This window comes from Eptesicus fuscus, chromosome 10 (genome assembly GCF_027574615.1).
Source record: "Eptesicus fuscus isolate TK198812 chromosome 10, DD_ASM_mEF_20220401, whole genome shotgun sequence".
Taxonomy (NCBI): domain Eukaryota; kingdom Metazoa; phylum Chordata; class Mammalia; order Chiroptera; family Vespertilionidae; genus Eptesicus; species Eptesicus fuscus.
The window spans coordinates 80,122,688-80,143,351 of NC_072482.1; the positions used below are offsets into that span (position 1 = coordinate 80,122,688).

At 36.0% G+C, this 20,664-nt stretch overlaps 1 protein-coding gene across 1 annotated transcript in view; it reads left to right on the plus strand.

Moving 5' to 3' along the window:
- The window catches only part of THEMIS (thymocyte selection associated), a 122,007-nt gene that overhangs the window by 13,648 nt on the left and 87,695 nt on the right, over nt 1-20,664 (plus strand). The window contains exon 2 of the mRNA XM_054722683.1: nt 14,900-15,058. Coding sequence (XP_054578658.1) covers nt 14,900-15,058 — 159 coding nt within the window. The remainder of the gene's footprint in view (nt 1-14,899; nt 15,059-20,664) is intronic.

The window sequence follows — 20,664 nt, forward strand, 5'->3', positions numbered from 1 at the left end:
CTGTAATTATGATTAATTTTCTCAATAGTTCTAGTACTGAACCAGTTATTTATTTTATATTTGGTGAGTTGTGATATATTGTGGGGGGTTTTTGTGGGTGTTTGTTGTTGCTTTTTCTTGAAGGAATTGGTTCATTTCACTAAAATTGTGAAATTACATATTCATATCCTCTGGATTTTTCCCCTTATTGGTATTTTGTGTCTTTTTCTTCTTCAGAGTTGCTAGTGGCTTGTTAATTTCATTGATCTTTTCAAAGAATCTTCTCTTTGCTTCATTGGTTTTCTCTTTTATTCTGTTTTTCTTTTCAAGTACTTGAGAAGGGATCTTAAATTATTGATTTGAGACTTCTGCTCTTCTTTTTAAATGCAAACATTTAGTACTATACAGTTCCTCCTCAGTATTTTTGTATCTATGTTCTACAACTTTGATATATTGTTCTTTATTTTCATTCAGTTCATATATATCTCATTAAATTATATATATATACACACACACACATATATACACACAGATATATAAATATATATATTTTTATTTATTTGTAAATATATTTTATTGATTTTTTACAGAGAGGAGGGGAGAGGGATAGAGAGTTAGAAACATCGATGAGAGAGAAACATCAATCAGCTGCCTCCTGCACACTCCCTATTGGGGATGTGCCCGCAACCAAGGTACATGCCTTTGACTGGAATCGAACCTGGGACCCTTCAGTCTGCAGGCCGACACTCTATCCACTGAGCCAAACCAGTTCAGGCTATAATTTATTCTTTAAATTATCTTTCAACCACAGATTATTTGGTTTGGAGAATTTTGTTACCTTTATGTTAACAATTTTTAGTTTAATTCATTGTGGTCAGAGAATACTGTGATTTAATTCTTCAAATCTGGTGAGGTTTGTTTTATGGCACAAGATATCTCAGTATATGTTCTGGTGAACACTTGTGTATTTGTTGTTAGGTATAGTGTTCTATAAATGTAGATTAGATTTCACTGTTTAATGGTGTTATAGTTCTATATACTACAGTCTAGTATGTTTATCAGTTGAGAGATGAATGTTGACATCTTCAACTATGATTGTTAACTTATCTAATTCTTCTTTCAGTTATATCAGGTTTTGCTTTACATATTTTCTACTTCTTGTTTAGTAAATACACATTTAGGATTATACCACATCTTCTTGGTAAATTTACCCTTTTATCATTATGTAAAGCATCTCTGTTCCTAGTAATTTTTTTTTATTCTGAAGTTTATAGTATCTGATGTTAATATAGCTACTCCTGCTTTCCTTTGATGAATATTTGTCTGATATAACTTTTTTCTATCCTATTCCTTTCAGTCTTCCTTTGTTATTATATTGAAAGTGAGTTTTATGTAGATAGCATATGTTTGGTTCTTTTTTTTTTTTAAATCCTCACCAGAAGATATATTTTCCATTGATTTTAAAGAGAGTGGAAGGGAGGTGGGAAAGGGAAGGATAGAGGGAGAGGGAGATGGTGATGGGAGAGGAGAGAGAGAGAGAGAAGGGAGAGAGAGAGAGAGGGAGATGAGAGAGCCACATCAATTGGTTGTCTCCCACATGCAGCCCCAACTGGGGCCAGGGAACCTGCAACCCATTAGACTATTTACATTGAATATTACTACTGGTATGTCAAGGCTTAAATCTGCCATTAAGTCTTTTGTTTTCTGTTTTTTTGTTTTTTATTTCTCTGGGAGGGGGGGTGCATTGCCTCATTATTGCCAGGTGGGGTTAGAAGTCCAGGTTCCCCCTTCAGCCTCTGTTGACACCTAAAGGGGAGGGGATGCCCTGTTGATTAGAGTGTGAGTACTGGTTCCTCACTAGCCCTCCATTCATACCAGCCTTGTTTGGAGGACAGGAGTGCCTCATTACTGGCCTTCACTAACACCTAGTGCTAAAAGTACTAATATTTTACTAGACATCCTCTGATTTCACCCCAGTGTGGGGAGGAGAAAAGGCATCTCAGTACTTCTGAGTAGGGGAGAAGTCCAGACTCCTCACTTGGTTTTCCTGATGGGGGTGGGGGCTTATTACTGGCTTACAAAGATGCAAGTCTTGCCCTAGCTGGTTTGGCTCAGTGAATAGAGCAACAGCCTTCAGACTGAAGGGTCCCAGATTCCATTCCAGTCAAGGGCACATACTTTGGTTGCAAGCTTAATCCTTAGTGTGTGTAGGAGGCAACCAATCGATATGTCTTTCCCACATTGATGTTCCTCTCTCCCCCCCCCCCCACTCTCTCTCTCTCTCTTCCCAACTTCCTTCCCCTCTCTATAAAATTCAAAGAGAAAATATTCTAAGATGAAGATTAAGAAAAACAAAACAAAGCAAAAAACAATCAAACAAAAAACAAAACACAAAAAATGTACATCTCATCTCTCAACTCTACCTTTTCTGACACCACCCCAGCAGGGGGTGGGTGAGTATTTTATTACACACATCAAGGGTGGAATTCTAAGGGCTCTCACTCAGCCTTTCCTGGTGTGGGTGGTTGTGGAACCAGGTTTTTTTTCTGTGGTTTTGGCTCAAGTAGAGTGATTACTGATAAAAAGTTTTCTGTCCCACTAGACCAGTGGTTCTCAACCTTTCTAATGCCGCTACCCTTTAATACAGTTCCTCATGTTGTGGTGACCCCTAACCATAAAATTATTTTCGTTGCTACTTCATAACTGTAATTTTGCTACTGTTATGAATCGTAATGTCAATATCTGTGTTTTCCGATGGTCTTAGGCGACGCTGCTAGCGTTTCTCAACCTGTGGGTTGCGACCCACAGGTTGAGAACCACTGCACAGATATTTATATTACGATTCATAACAGTAGAAAAATTACAGTTATGAAGTAGCAACGAAAATAATTTTATGGTTGGGGGTCACCACAGCATGAGGAACTGTATTAAAGGGTCACGGCATTAGAAAGGTTGAGAACCACTGTACTAGACTGTTCCTTTCCTGTTCCTTTGGCTAGAGAGAGCAACATTTGTTGGAGCTTTCTTAAAATTTTATTTTATCTGAACCCATTAGCATTTCTAGGTTGCCAGCTTCTTCAGCTTCTGGTCTGGGATGAAAGAGGTTAGGAAAATATATGTCTGCTCTATCTTCCCAGAAACAGAGATCCCAGCTGAAACCTTTTAATAAGACTTCTCTGTAAGCTTGAGATTAATAGACTGGAACTCAATAAATATTTGTTAAATGGTTTAATAAATAAATATAATACAAAGGTACTATTCATGGGGACCAGAAGACCAGGTCCTTTCTCCTAATATCATGCAATTTTCTTTCATGGTAATTATCATTTTGTAATCACATATTGGTATGGTTTTTTATTAATATATTTTATTCCAATATATTAAAATTTTCATGAAGGTAAAATTATGTCAATAGACTTCTCATAGTTCTTTTGTTTGTCACAAAGTATATATTCAGTTAATTTGTTGAATAGATAAAAAATGAGTAAGTCAATAAACAAACAAATAAATAATGTGACTTTCAAGGCTTCTTTCTAGATGACTATAGAGCTGTATCCTTGCCTGGTATAATGGTTACTTCTCAGCTATCCTCCATATGAAAGAATGCAGCTGATCTTTTCTATTAGGGATGCTCCTGGACCACTCTTCCTAACTCTTTAAATTATGTCAGACAAATACACACAATAGAAATATTTGTTTGGCACATGGAGTAAACAGACAAGGCAGCTTGCAACCATAGGTCACAGGCCAAGGCCAGAAGTCATCCCAGACCCACCTGAACTAATCACTTTAAGGAATGAGAAGTTAAATATGTTGACAAACTTATAATCCACATGTGGCTAATATTTATTAAGCCCTAAATACATGTCAGGTGCTGGTCTAATCACTTAAAATATGATTATTTTCTTTGATCCTCAAAATAACTATTTGAGGTAATATTACTATCCTCATTTTAAAGATAAGGAATTACTATTTTACAAATAAAGTAAATGCCTGAGGTCACATCTATTAAATGTAAATCCTGAATTTGAACCTGACACTAGAGAAGGCATTCTTACCTGTGATTTCTACTTCATTAAATGCCTAGGAATGAATGTAGAGAAGCAGTGTGTGTTTATGCATGTGCCTGTGCGTGCAGTATGTTTAACGGTTTTGTCTCTTCAATGGAGACAAAGATCAGCCCTGAAATCCCATCCTATGATCTCAACCTTAGCAACAGACCTCCTATCTTTGATGTTTCAAATAAAATATATATATTTCCCCCATAAGAGAATGTAAGACCTATAGGCACAGTGTAGCCTAATTTAAATCATGAAATATACATCCATTCCCTCAACTTTTGAATCAGTGTCTGTTAGCTGCCCCTCTATGTCTATTCTCTCTCTCTTCTGTAATAACAGGTGATCCAGCTGTGAATACAGCTGCCTAGCTAAAGATGATATCACACAGCTCTCTTAAAGCTTAATGTGAACACTTGATTAAGTTTTGGACAATGGGTTGAGGAAGTATTTGAAGTGGGAAATTTCTATTGCATGCTGCTAAAACAAAAGGAATGTTTCCTCCTCTTCTGCATCTCTCTTTCTGACTAGCTGAAATTCAGACGTGATGGTAGGAGTTGCAACAGCCACCCTAAAACATAAGACAAGGTCTCATGTTGAAGAGGCCAGAATAGCAACATAGAAAAAAGCTGGCTGCTGTGAAGATTTCAAATAAACTCTGACAAGCTACCACTGAGTTGTTACTTGAGAGAGAAATAAACGTATTTTTTTGTTTAAGCAACAGTTGTTTTGGTATTTGTTTCAGCAGCTGAATTGGGGTTCTTGGGATGGGTTCACAACCATTCATTATTTTGTTTCTCAAAACAGAGAAAGAGTTGTGACTCAAACATACCAATTAATATTACAGAGACATTGCTTGGCTAAGCACAGCTGCATTCAACCCAATGGTTGTGTCTAAGTTTACCCAAGAACAACAATCCTATCTAATAAAGAGGGAATATGCTAATTGACTGCCACACCCTCACAAAGATGGTGGCACCCACAGCCGATAAGGAGGGAATATGCTAATTGACTGCCATGCCCTCAACGATGGCGGCGCCCAGTCCCCTCAGCCCCGCCGGGGCAGCAGGGGTGTGGCACGGCCCGTCCTGGCCTCCCCTGTGCGCCTGCCTCCGGAGTCCCCAGTCTCCTCAGCGCCCTAGCCACCCAGGGCCGGCCCAAGGTGCAGGCAAACCTCGGATGGTGGCTGCCCAGCCACCCAGGGCCGCTCAAGGCTCAGGTAACCAGGGCCAGCCAAGGCTCGCGCTGCTGGCAGTGGCAGCAGCAGAGGTGTGATGGGGGCGTCACTTTCCCCTGATCACTGGGTCGCCTCCCACCCCAGAGGGCTCCCGGACTGTGAGAGGGGGCAGGCCAGGCTGAGGGACCCCCCGCTCCAGTGCATGAATTTTCATGCACTGGGCCTCTAGTGGTTTATATAACTAAAAGAACTCTTCAAGTCCCTCATCCCACAAAATGAAAGAAACAGTATTTAGAAAGGAATAGTGAAATCTTTTTTCATTTAACACAGAAAACCTTTTTTTTTTATTATTACCATCAGATCTATCAATGATCACAAAAACGTAGGTAGGCTTAGCTATAATTCTTTGTGCCTGGTATTGATGGCCACTAGTTTACTTATTTTTAGATAGCTGCCCTGGAAAAAGAGTGATGGATTAAGAGAGTCTGTATTCTGCCAGATTTCTTTTAATTAAGACTTTTGGAGTAAATTAGCCCAATCTGAGGATTAAAATATTTAAAAATAAATATCAATCAAAGGGGCTTAAAAAATGCAAGGTAAGTCATAGTGTAGGATTAGACGGGAAATAATTTATACCTGGCATGCCCTCTTCAACCAATGGATAGTCACCTGGAACTTTATGTTGAAGAGGATTAATAGGTCTCATCTGGATTCGGCTGGAAATATCCATGGATGATTAGTGATGGGAAGGAAAAATGGTAGAATATACTCTCTGTCATGGAAAATAACTGATGCACTAGTTAGATAGAACTCATTAAATTCATTTCCTAGGGGATTCTACCTGTTTGTGGTTTGGACTTCAGTTTGTGTAGGCCTAACAATTCAAAGCATCCGGGGTCAATTAGGCTCAAGCACTGCCTCAGACAACTTAGAAGAACAAAATGTACAAATCAGAATGCTAATGAAATAATTTGCAATTAGAACTATTACTGTCAAGTCGATTAAAATTCCTGTCTTTTAGCCAGGGCACCTAAGGTGCTGGTGACACTGAGATAGATGATTTAATAATATTGATTAAGACTTTGTGTATTAAGTTATAACTTTCTTTTTTTCAGTATGTTCAAATGTTACTGTAATCTCTAACTCCCTCAAACTAGGTCCCATTTCCCTGCACTGACTGAGGTCATTCATTTGTAATGAATGCTTTAGGGAGGCCCTTCTCAAGCTATCTATGGTGAAGGTCCAGTTTATTTTCTTTTCCCAATCTATCACGAACTGGTACTTTATTAATATACAATAAAAATATTTATTTTTAAATATAAAAATATTTAAATATTAAATATTTAGCTCAGTGGATAGAGCATCAGCCTGCAGACTAAAGGGTCCCAGGTTCGATTCCAGTCAAAGGCACACGCCCAGGTTGTGGGCTCGATCACCAGTAGGGGGCATGCAGGAGGCCAATCAATGATTTTCTCTCATCATTGATGTTTCTATTGTTCTCTCCCTCTTCCTTCCTCTCTTAAATCAATAAAAATATATTTTTTAAAAAACTTAAAATTTTATAAAAATTTAAAAATAAAGGCATAAAAAACACAAACATTTTTATTATTTAATTCATTGGGCATAAAACAACTTCAAAATTCCTATGAATTTCCAAGCCTTTACTCTCAATTTTTAAACTATATTTTATAAGCAGAATAGTTAATAAAGTGTTCAGTACTCATGAACTTAGAGAAAATTTATAATATGGTGATGCTTTACTTTTTATGCATTGGATAAACACATTATAGTACATGGGAGCCTGTGTATAATAAATTCAACCAGTATATTCAGTCATTAAATAGATGTAGAGAACAGGTTTACTTTTTTTTTTATTCTTTATTGTTTAAAGTATTACATATGTCTCCTTTTTCCCCCATTGTCCTCTCCCCAGCCACTCCCACTCCCAGCACATGCTCTAACCCCACATAGTCCCTAATGTCCGTGTCCATTGGTTATGCTTATATGCATACATACAAGTCCTTTGGTTGATCTCTTATTCCTCCCACTCTCCCCCTGCCTTCCCTCTGAGGTTTGACAGTCTGTTCAATGCTTCTCTGTCTCTGGATCTATTTTTGTTCATCAGTTTATGTTGTTCATTATATTCCACAAATGAGTGAAATCATGTGATATTTATCTTCCTCCAACTGGCTTATTTCACTTAGCATCATGCTCTCTATGTCCATCCGTGCTATTGCGAATGGTAAGAGTTCTTTCTTATTTATAGCAGCTAGTATTCCATTGTGTAGATGTACCACTGTTTTTTAATCCACTCATCTGCTGATGGGACTTAGGCTGTTTCCAAATCTTAGCTATTGTAAATTGTGTTGCTATGAACATAGGGGTGCATATATCCTTTCTGATTGGTGTTTCTGTTTTCTTGGGATATATTCCCAGAAGTGGGATTACTGGATCAAATGAGAGTTCCATTTTTAATTTTTTGAGGAAACTCCATACTGTTCTCCACAGTGGCTGCACCAGTCTGCATTCCCACCAGAAGTGCATGAGGGTTCCTTTTTCTCCACATCCTTGCCAGCACTTGTCATTTGTTGATTTGTTGATGATAGCCATTCTGACAGGTGTGAGATGGTACCTCATGGCAGTCGTTTTGATTTGCATCTCTCGGATGATTAGTGACTTTGAGCATGTTTTCATATGTCTCTTTGCCTTTTGTATGTCCACTTTTGAAAAGTGTCCATTTAGGTCCTTTGCCCATTTTTTGATTGGGTTGTTTGTATGAGTTCCCTATATATTTGGAGATTAGACCCTTATCAGATATAACATTGGCAAATATGTTCTCCCATGCAGTGGGCTTTCTTGTTGTTTTGTTGATGGTTTCCTTTGCTGTGCAGAAGCTTTTTATTTTAATGTAGTCCCATTTGTTTATTTTCTCCTTAGTTTCCATTGCCCTAGGATGTGTATCGGTAAAGATATTGCTACAACATATATCTGATATTTTGCTGCCTGTGGATTCTTCTGAGATTTTTATGGTTTCCCGTCTTACCAGGTTTACTATTTTAAATGACAATAGAGGTCTATTGTAGCTTTATTTAACAGTAAGGATATAAAACATAGGCAAGTATATTAAAGTGTATAAAATTATATAAAATATATAAAAACCAAGTCCTTCCTAAAACAATAAACCAAACTTCCAATGCAACATTGTTCATATAAGAAATTATTATTTATGATGGCATTTTAATGGTTAAAGTTTTAGTGAAATGTGGCTAATAATAGTGTCAGGAGATGCAGAACCACTGATTTGTTCCACCATTATAAGGAAATGTTTCGTAGATGTGTAGGAGGGATATTCATTTCATACTCCCACATCCCACATCCCTTTGCTCCGATAATTATTAACACAAAGCCACAATGTTGACTTCTATCATAATACCAACTTGCAAACCCTCTTAGCACAGTTTTATTTACTCTATTAAATTGGTTCTGCCATTAAGCAAACATCAAGTTTTTAGCTGGTATGTAAAACTGAATCTTTCTTCCTTGGCCATTAAAACATTTAAATGGCATGTGCTTTAGGGTGTTTGTGAAATTAGGAATTTTCTAGTTTCTGGTCTCCCTACTATTTTCATCTGCTTTATTCACTTTCAGGCTCCAGCCTTTTTAACTCCTTGTGGCTTTCATAGCTTCCCCATACTCAGACTTTTCAAGATTCACCAACATTCATTGAAGTCTCTAGCACATTTCTGTCTTTAAGCTTGACTTTCCGGATAACACTTAAATCCCCATCTTATAAGAAGAACTCTATATTCTTAGAGGTAAGAGAGTTTATATCTTAGTTCTTCTTAGTGTGTACATTTTTTCCCTATCTAATGTTTTACCATCTTTGTATTGATATTTTGGATGTGGAGTGAGTCTCTATAACCTTAAAAGATCATTTCCTATCAATGTTCAGATATACCTCTCTGAGGTATATCCAATATCTAAGTAGTTGAATCTACCTCTAGTAAAGCTGGAAACTTATTGCTTCATGTTTGCTATTTTTTCCCTGCCTTCTAAAGAATAATCATACCTATTTATGAGGAGTAACGACACAACTCTGCTAGCAACACCAATCCGATGTGGTTCTATAAACACTATAAAACAATAGCCAGCAAACTTTGCAAGTGTAATTTCTTAAGTCCTCCAAACTATCTCAGATTATTTCATTTCACCCTCAAGTCCAGCAGTATAAAAATGGTCACCATAGTTGCAAAGTGACAAACTTAAGCAGATATTCATATTGTAGAATTACCTACTCTAATGTTCCTTTTCTGGATAATTCATGGCCAGCTACTCGCACATATGCTTGTACATTTGATACTGTATATGCCAAATGAAGATATAACCCATGCCAAAGCCTTGGGTTGACTGTGCTTTAAACTGCTGATGTAGAAAGACTACTACTATATTCAAAATAATTTACTGTGATTTTACAGTAAAGCTAAGATATAATTCAACATTCACTAAGAATCTACTAAGTGACATAAACTGGGTTACTAACAGTGTGAGTGAGGTCAAGTATAAATATAGCTAAGAGATATTGCTTCTCTAGGAACTCATAATAAAATCTAAAATATACATACTATCAATGGTTAGAAAATAATGCCCTACTAGCAGGCTGTGATCATAATCACATATGGTCTATAATGGAGATACATGCAAAGTTCTATTAAAGCACAGAAGAGGGAATTAATTCTCACTCAGGTGTGGGGCTCAAGGAAGGCTTTGATGAGGAATATGCGCAGAATCTTTAGGATTGATTGATAAGCTGAACCTTCGGGATCAGTTGATAGTCATTTACAAGCTGATGAGGAGATAAAGAGACAAATGGCCTGGTATGGCTGAGGAAGGGGTGGAGAATTGTGGGAATGGGTGCATCTTGAGTACTGGGAGGAAAAAAACCAAACCTCTGAATAATGTTTTCCTCTGCCCTGACTGCCTTACAGTTTTAACTTTGTAGAAAAAATGGAAGAAAATCTATTGAGCCAATTGTTTTGGCTCTTATTATGTTATTACCGTATTGCTTATATGAATTGTCAAATAAGGGATGAGCTCATAAAAGGATATTAATGTGTCATTTCTATTGAGCAAAGTAGCATTAGAGAAGGTGATTTCAAAAGCACAGGGCTCTTTCATTCCAGCCTTCAGGGGCGATGTTTGATCACTGAAAACAGGCTGCTTTGTTCCAGCTTTCTCTGATGTTTGGCATTATCCTGAATACATATGCTCTGACTTGGAAAGAATCATCTGTAAAGATTTAAAAGATTTGCATATTCAAAGTGCATGTCCTCTTAAAATGAAATAAAAACAATTTTAATATCTACATCTATATATATACAAGCACTTAGTTCAGACACACATCTCAGCAAATTTTTAATAGGCATTTATACATATTATGTGTGCTTGTCCTGAGATTATGAAAGTTGGCTAATTTTTAAATTAACCATTTTATATTTTTACTGAGAAAAAATATATTTTAAGAGACATCATATTGATGATATAGTATAAGACCCCCCCCCTTTAAGTTTCAGGTATGTTCTTGTCCTCTATCATGAACCTAACTTTCTAGTGTTGGGCAAATTAGAAATTGCAAAGAATTAAAGATAAATATTAAAGATTATTATTTTCATGAGCTTCTATTTTTTTTTTTTTTATGACTGAGAGAAGTGATTATTTTTCTAAAGGGGAGACATGCTTGGAAAGAGACCTAACAAGTCAGAAGATTTTTGTATGTTGTGTGTTGATAAAACTCACAGAATTTTCTCCTCACAGAATTCTCTGGCTTCTATTTCCTATAAATTGTTATGTAATCCCACATAAATTCATATTTTAATTTTGAATTCCCATGGAGTCTTTGAAAAGGATGGCATTCCAAATCAGTCAGTTTGATATATATTAGATCTACAATTAGAAATTCATTGCATTGAAGTTAAGACCAAAAGACTTCAGCTAAAATAGAATAGGTTACATTATGTTCTATTTTATTTTTTAAAATATATTTTTATTGATTTCAGAGAGCAAGGGAGGGAGAGATCAATAGAATCATCAAAGATGAAAGAGAATCATTGATAGGCTGCCTCCTGTACACCCCCTACTGGGGATCAAGCCAGCAACCTGGGCAGACCCTTCAGTCCGCTGGCTGACATTCTATCTACTGAGCCAAACCAGCTAGGGCACAAAATATGTTCTATTTTATGTGACAAGGAAAAGTCTTACCATATCACTTTCCTACTTAAAATCTTTTCCTTTTCTTTTTTCCATTTTCAATTTCCTTTACCTTAATGGCACTGAATGCTTCCTCTTACAGGGCATGTTCTTCCTTCCCTGGTTAGCTCTCCAACAATCTCAGAACAGAGACTATTTCAGTTATACATTTGTTGCCTTGACCAGTGCTTTCCAAGTGTTAATGTGCTTATGAATCACCTGAGGGTCTTGTTAAAAATGCAGGTTCTGATTCAGCAGGCTTGGGGTCTGACCAAGATTCTAACAAGTTCCCATGTGATGCTATAGACTAGATTTTGGAGAGCACGCACCTAGATACATATGACCTCTCATTAAATTGGCATTAGTTCCTAGACCCTGATAACTGAAAATGTAGATTCTTTTATTTGAGATTGCTTCAGGTTTTTATTGGCCTTTTTGTTTACTGATTATTTCATAAAGATGCTGCATGAGCTAGACTCTCTCTTACTTCTCTAGTCTTCTTTCTTACCACTTCCCATTCTTTATATTTGAGACCTAACAAGCTACTTGAAATTTCAGAATGTATCATATCTCATTGCCCTTTCAAATACTATTTCCTCTGCCTGTCCTGATATCTTGTGAGGCTTTCTTTAAAACAGCCCAACTGTTATCTCCTCCAGGAATCCTTCCCTAATCTCTTTCCCATGTAATTTCTTAATTAAATATCTCCAATATCCTCCCACAATGCCCTGAATTTTCTAAATTATATCTCTCTAATAATCTGTTGCAATATCTGCTTATTTGTTTCCTTCAAAACAGTGCTTCTGTGGGGGAGGAGAGAGTATGCATTTTATCTTAGATGCCTACTGTCAATCACAATGCCTAATGCATAATAGGTTTTAATGAAATAAGTTGAATAAATGAAGAAGGGAAGTTGATGTGTTATAGTTATGCAATAATATAATGCAATATTTTCTTTCATAAGGCTTAAAATTGAATTGGGAGTAATAAAAACTAAAGTCATAAAAAGTTAAGTACAGGATGAGCTAATACTGAAGATGTAAAACGTTAGTATATGATTAATTGCCAAATGAGGATCATAGAAATTAACTATTCTGTATTCATTGGAGGAAAATGTCACTGTGGATTTATTATTTTTAATATTCCATCTTGTTCTACAAAGGACTTGTGATGGCTGACAACACTATGTATTGGAATTAATGAAAAGTATGAACATGTAGTTAAGGGAGGAGTATAAAAAATAGAGAAGTTAGGGAAATACATACTAAATTTGAGAATCAGATACACTAGCATGTCTGCAAAAATAGTTCTTACTAAATAATGAACAGTAAGTTTGGTATGCTGGATTTTCATTTTGACTCTCTACTTGGGAGGTGACTTCTGTGTGGGCATCAGCCCCTCCCTTGTCCTCCGCCTTCTGACTGAATTTGGCCAGTGAGGTGACCTGGCAGAGGATCGAATGGAAGGAGAACAGTGAGATCAGGATTTTTATTTTCTTGTGTTGCCTAGAACTGACTGTGCCTCTGTGTAAATTGCCCTTTATTAAAACCTTCATAAATTATTTTAATTGGAGTGTTGCTCTGATTTCTATTGAGATTCTGATACAATTGCAGAGTTGTTTAAAGCTAGATTGCATGTCAGTCTTAAATTTTATCATAACTGTTAATGCTATAAAAATGTTTTAGGTGCCTGCTATGTAGCAGGCAAGATTCTAGGAGGAGGGGCTTCAATAGAGAAAAATTCAGAAGATAAAAACAAACCTAAAATGCTGTGTTTATACTGTTTACATTTTAGTGTGATAAAAATGAAACAAATCATATTGGAGGTAAGGAAAAAATGATATGTTTTAAGCCCTACAGTTTGGTAATGTTTATTTACATCAACCTTTAATTTATTTACTGCTTAACTATAAATCGATAATATCCCAGAGATGTAGTTTTTGGGTTGTTCTCTTTTTAGTAGGGGTAGATTATCCATAATATTTTTTTCTCTTCTGTTTTCTGATGCTCATCATTTGACTGCATATTCTTCCTCCATGAGGAGATCTAAAAGGAAAATAAATGAGTGGAAAACTTAGCTTTAGCATCCTATATAATAAAAGGGTAATGCCGGAGGCTAATTCCAGCATGTCATAAATGCAAGAAGTTTCATCAGAAGGTTGATGGGCTTCTATATTCAGCAGGGCTGAATACATGTTATTGCCTACTGGAATAGCTGAAAGCATTTCCCCAAACCTGAAGATCTGCATATATTATTGCCTGTTACCAGACAGCTGAGGGCATTTCAATTTACATGTTATTGCCTCCTGCTGGCCAAACAGCTGAACAGCCGAGGGCATTTCCCCAACCTGACAATGCCTACTGTATACTAAACCTTATCTTTGATATGTATATCTACTTTTCTATAGGGCAAAATGAGGGAATAAAAAGAGCCCTGGGTCCGGAGATAGAACTTAGCTTACTATAGCTAAGCTTCCTCTGGCTCCCCAAAATGCCTTCCAAATTCATATTTCTTCTCTAGCCTCTTTATTAATTTACAAGCAGCCCTTCTCTAGATTCCTGAACCCTTCTAGATGCTGGAAAACACCCCAGCAGGATAATATGCAAATTGACCGAACAGAGGAACGACCGGTTGCTATGACATGCACTGACCACCAGGGGGCAGATGCTCAATGCAGGGGCTGCCCCCTGGTGGTCAGTGTGCGCTGCCTCCTTGGACTGTGAGAGGACACAGGCTGTGAGAGGGCTCCTGGACTGTGAGAGGACTCAGGCTGGGCTGAGGGATGCCCGCCCCCCCCCCCCAAGTGCATGAATTTTGTGCACCGGGCTCCTAGTCTATGATAAAAAGTTGGTTAGGAAGGAGACTGAAATCCTGAACTAAAATGAAGCTTTCCAGTTTATCTGGATTGGTCTGCTTGTCAAAAATCAAGAGATAAAAATGGGCATAAGTCTTATATTCATGATGATGAAGAGAACCAGGTCTAAGAAATAGATTTGATGCTCTTGCTATAAAGCCCTGGTGTGAAGACTCTCTGTCTTTGGATCTTAGATCATATTATAACCTTGTTTGCAGTACTTATTTAGATCATTGTTGACTCAGATAAGCTTAATTCTGTGACCCTACAGAAACAGATCATAAATCCCAATAAAGACATGTTTGTAGTTTGACCTTGAAAAGATGAGCTAAAGGTGCTGAGGAAACCATAAATTCAATTTACAATAATAACAAAAATAAGATTTTACCTTGCCCAGTGGATAAAGTGGAAATCTAATATTTTTCCTGGTGCATGTTGTACATTTTGCCAAGCTTGACTGAAGTCCTCTTTAGTAGGTAGCTAAGAGAGGAACTGAATAAAAACACGTGATATAAGGCTTTTGACTCCTACCTTGTTCTTCAAGATTTAATTCTTTTTTAAGAGCTGCTTTCACTCTTCTTTTTTCAGGTTCTGTTTATGAAATGTTTGGAAATGAATGCTGTTTGTCAACAGGGGAGGTGATTAAAATTACTGGCCTCAAAATTAAGAAGATCATAGCTGAAATTTGTGAGCACATTGAAGGTAGTGAATCACCACAACCATTTGAATTGCCTATGAATTTTCCAGGTACAGTATATTGCAACCATTTCTCATTCGTAAAACTGCATTGCTAATAGAGATATACATCTATACAATTGCAAACAATGAAAAAGTGGTAGTGTTTTTTATTCACTCTAGGGCAGTGGGTGAAAGAATCATAATTCTTATAGTTCAATGATTTTAAGAACTAATATAAGGCAAATATTATTTTTTTAAATATATTTTATTGATTTTCCACAGAGAGGAAGGGAGAGGGATAGAGAGCTAGAAACATCGATGAGAGAGAAACATCGACTAGCTGCCTCCTGCACACCCCCCACCGGGGATGTGCCCGCAACCAATGTACATGCCCTTGACCAGAATCGAACCTGGGACCTTTCAGTATCCACTGAGCCAAACCGGTTTCGGCTAGGCAAATATTTTCTTACCGTTTTAAATAAACATCCTTTACTTAGGACTAAATATTTTCTGTTAACAAATATTTAGTGATTTTCAACTATAAGCAACGCTAGCTATACTACATAGATAAATTAAAGAATTCAAAGATATATTTTCATAAGTCATGTAGAACTAAATATACAGGGGTGGGCACAAGTAGGTCTATAATTGTGAGTACGTTAAACAGTTTATTCTTGTATTATTATTTATTAATTATTATATTTCACATATGAATAACTATAAATCTACTTTTGCCCACTGCTGTACATTAAACACATTGACCCTCTTTATTCCCATTGCCATTATTCTAGCTCTCTGGATCACTGCTAAACTCCCCTGCTGATCTTACTGGCAAGTCTAGCTGCTTTTCATTGTCTAGTTAATTCTACTCAGCCTTACAAAATTACTCCAAATATCATGTCTTCTGGAAGACATTTCCTACTATCTAACCTAAGCTAGAAATCCCTCTTTTATGTTCTCTTAGTATATTGGGCACCAGAGCATTCACCTTATTTTAAGTATTGATGACTTTCTCTTTTGTATTATTCTCTAGACCAAGGGTTGTTAAACCTTTTAAAAAGGGCCAGATAGTAAATTTTAGACTTTGCTGCCAGTTGGTCCCCATCACAACTACTACATTCTGATGCTGTAACATAAAAGAAGCTCTAGATACCAAACCAAAGAGCATGTTTCAACAAAAATGTCTTTATAAAAAGGTGGTCAGAAGAATTTTGCCTATGAATCATAGTTTGCTGACCTCAGCTCTAAACTAAAATTCCTTCACAGATAAAATATTACATAAGGGACTTTGTCTTTCTAGAAACGAGCACATTTTCTGGCACAGAGAATATGCTCAATAGTTGTATATTGAATGAATGATGAGTGGAAGAAAAAACTCTAATAAACATTTACAATATAATGTGATTCATGGTATAGTGGACGTATGTACAGGTTTTATGGGAGTCTTGATAAGTGACATTTAACACCAATTGGTCATGTTTCAAAATGTGGATTTCTGAGTCATTATATTTGAATCTTAGCTCTGCCATTGTTAGTTGTGTAACCTTGTCAAGTTATGTAGCCTCCTTTTATGTAAAGTGATAATAATATTGCTACCTATCTCCTAGTGTGGTTAGGAGGGTTAAGTATTGAAATATATTTAAAGTGCTTAGAATGGTACTTATCACTTAGCAAGGGCTATAAAAAACATTAGCTTTTATTACAATTATTGACATTGTTATCATGAGTAGAGTCAGGCAAAGCTTTTTCAAGAATGTTGTACTTGAGCTGAGGTTTGAAGAATAAAAATGAGTTAACTGTATGAGGAGAGGATTCTTCTAAGTGCTCCAATATTCCAACCCTTTCAATTGAAACCTTTCTCATGGAATGATTCTAATTGTTCCTTCCTCAGCCCATCTTTCACATCAACGATTCTCAAACTTGGCTGCACATTGGAATTGCCAAGGGGACTTTAAAAAATGTTGATGCTCAGGCCACTTGCCTGAGATATTCTGGTTTATTTGGTCTGGGATAAAGTCTGGTCATCAAGGTTTTCTAAAGCTCCCAGAGTAGTGATCATGAGCAAACAAGTTTGAGAACCATTGCTTTAGAAGAAGCTTTTCCTAAGTACTCTAATTGATGTGTCAACTCTCCTTTTAAATCACTATAGGCTTTCATGCCTTAATCATTGCATTTACAATGTTTTGTATATAATTGAAGTTATTTGTGTACTTGTCTTGTAAGCACCATCTGCTTAATAGATCATAAGGTTTCTGGGGAAGGAATCTGAATCTCAATTATTGCTGTAATCCCCACAGTGTTTAGAAGATGTATATAATCAATATTTAGTAAGTCAAAAGTACTGGAATCTTCTGGTAGAAGGAATATTTCTTATTATAGTAGTTAAAACACGTAGCTTTTTGACTTATAGTTTAACTTGGGGAATTGCTGCTTAGAATATCCCATTGAGCTTTCAGTCAACATAAACATCTTGCATCAATTGAGCAATGATTTAACATTGTATGTACAATGCTAGTTTTATTGTAAGGATCAGGATTAAGTGAGTGGTGATGATCAGGAAATTGTTTCTACCTCTCTTAAAACAAATTATCCTTCTAGGTAATGATGAAAAGGATCCCTGATATAGAAATAATTCATCTATATCAGCACTAGATAAAAACCAAAGACACTAATATTTTTATAAATTTCAATAGAGAATGTCTTTATTTATACTCTACTCGAAAGTTTCAATTTCAGCTTCCAGTTAGATTATAAACTCAAAAAGTTCAATATATTTTTAAATACCATTTTTATGGGAATTTTCCCTAAATTTATTTTTTACTGATTCTTAATTTCATTCTATTGTGGTCAGAAGACATACTTTATTTAATTTCAGTTCTTGTAAATTTATTGAGATTTGTTTTATGGCCTAACATATGACCTAGCCTAAAGAATATCCCATGTACACTTAAGAAGAATGTGGATTCTGCTATTGCTGGGTGGCGTGTTCTACAGATGTCTATTGGTTTATAGTATTGTCAAGTCTTCTGATTTTTTTGTAAAATCTCTATCAAGATCTACCCATTATAGAAAGTGGAGTTTTGAAATTTCAAACTATTATAATTGAATTACTAATATTTCTTTTCAAAACTGAAGCTCTAGTTTCATGTATTTAGAGGCTTTGATATAAGGTTGGTATGTGTTTTGTAATAGTTATTTGTTCTTAATGGAGTGATCCTTTAATCCATTTTGAGTTAACTTTTGTGAAGTGTGTAAGATCTGTGTCTAGGTCAGGGTGGGTGCGGGAGGCAATCAATCGATGTGTCTCTCTCACATCCATGTTTCTCTCTGTGTGTCTCCCTCCCTCCCTTTCACCCTCTCTAAAAAAAATCAATGGAAAAATATCCTCAGGTGAGGATCAACAACAACAACAAGTTTACAAAAAAGAAATAAAAGAAACGTGATAGAGCTGTAGAGATGAACCATTCTTTACTATCCTACGCTGTACTTTTCCCATGTGATACACTCAAATGAGAATCTTGATAATGCGCCAGACACCGTTTAAGGTGTTCCAGAGAAAGCCTTGTGATAGGAGATGACAGCTCCAGCCGTGGTATTGCCTCTGAAGACCTTCCAGTGGGACAAGGTATGGGTGAGGAAGACAAGGATATTGATGATCTTGACCCTGTATAAGCCTAGGCTAGCGTGTTTGTGCCTTAGTTTTTAACAAAAAAGTTTAAAAAGTAAATAAAAAATTAAATAGAAAAGCTTATGGATAAGGCTATAAATAAAAATATTTTTTAAAATATATTTTATTAATTTTTTACAGAGAGGAAGGGAGAGGGAGAGTTAGAAACATTGATGAGAAACATCGATCAGCTGCCTCCTGCACACCCCCTACTGGGGATGTGCCCGCAACCAAGATACATGCCCTTGACCGAAATCGAACCTGGGACCCTTGAGTCCACAGGCCGATGCTCTATCTACTGAGCCAAACTGGTTAGGACAAGAAAAATATTTTTGTCAGCTATGCAACGTGCTTGTGTTTTAAGCTAAGTATTACTATACAAGAGCCTAAAAGTTAAAAAGTTGAAAGGATTATAAAATAATAAAAAGTTACAGTAAGGTAAGGTTGTTTATTATCGAAGAAAATTTTAAAAATAAATTTAACATAGCTTAAGTGTACAGTGTTTATAAAGTCTACAGTAATGTACAGTAATATCCTTGGCCTTCACATTCACTCATCACTCACTGAGTCCCCCCGAGCAACTTTCAATCCTGTGAGCTCCATTCATGGTAAATGCCCTTACAGGTGTACCATTTTTTTTGTCTTTTATACTGTATTTTTAATGTACCTTTTCTATGTTTAGATACACGAAATTAGACTAATAGAATTATTTTTCAAGAAATTGTTTAACTAGAATTAATGAAACCTGCTTTTTGTGCCTGGGTATCAAAATGCCTTATACATTAACATTTTTTCAAAATAAATCTCCCTGTTGTTTTATTCAGGAAGCTATATACTTAATTGATAGAAAACATATAATACTGCATTCAATGGTCATTCAGTGGTTTATCTACTACTGAAATGACTACATTTTTTAGGATTGATTAGCCATTTTATGATTGCATCTAATTTTTTAGAAGCTGACTAAAATATCAGCTTATAAATTCCTTTTAGAAATTACCTGTTAGCAAAATTGTTTTGCAAAACTATATTTAAAATATACTTAGTAGCTTTATAGTGCATAACCTTTTCAGCTCCTGTTTTTTGAATGACTTTTGTTAAAAGAAGCAAGATAAAAGGTGCAATTTGCTCCTGTTTTTCCATCTGGATGTTATGAAGACATGATTCAAAGAGACCCTAAATAGGCTCCCTGCCTTTTGGATAATTTGCTATTTAAGGAATAATGGGCTATTCTTCCAAATTTTCTGGGTCAACTTCTCCCCCACTGTGCTCACTTAAGCAAAATAAATTCAGCTATGTCTATTATACAAAATATTTTCCTAGACGGAAAGGAATATTCTGGATATACTACGCCAAAAACTGTGAAGCAATGTAAGTGCACAAAAAAGTTCAGGCTTTTATACTAATTTTCATTTCCATTTTTTTGGACTATTTTTTCTTCTGCTCTTTGGTACATGATCAGATTGTTTCTCTAACTCCTTGTTCTTTGGATAACTAAAATAAATAATATCAGGAAGACGAATAGACTTTACAGGTCTAGGTTAAAGTGTTCTTTTCACCCACCTATGTACATTTTAGCCTCATACCAAAATTATGTCAAAAAGATCATCTTAAAATTGGCTTTTCCACACCTGGCACTATTCTATAAGTTTTCAAGGTATTAATATTTTATATACATCTTCTAAAAATCTAATCACATTTTGCTCTTACCAGCCCCCTTTCCTACATACACAACTCCTCTAAAGTTTGTTATGGTGTTACCTCAATAGTATCACAATGGTGGAACCAGACTCTCCTTACAAAATTGTCTACTCAGATCTTTAGTTTCTTGATTCTTTTAACTGGACATTGGCAAAATACATTACTATATTTATACATAATTATATATTAGTGATTTAGAGATTCTGCCATTGGAACAAAATCCATTTTTAATAGACTTTATTTTTTAAGAGTTGTTTTAGTTTCACAGTAAAATTTAGTGAAAAGTACAGAGGTCTCCCATATACCC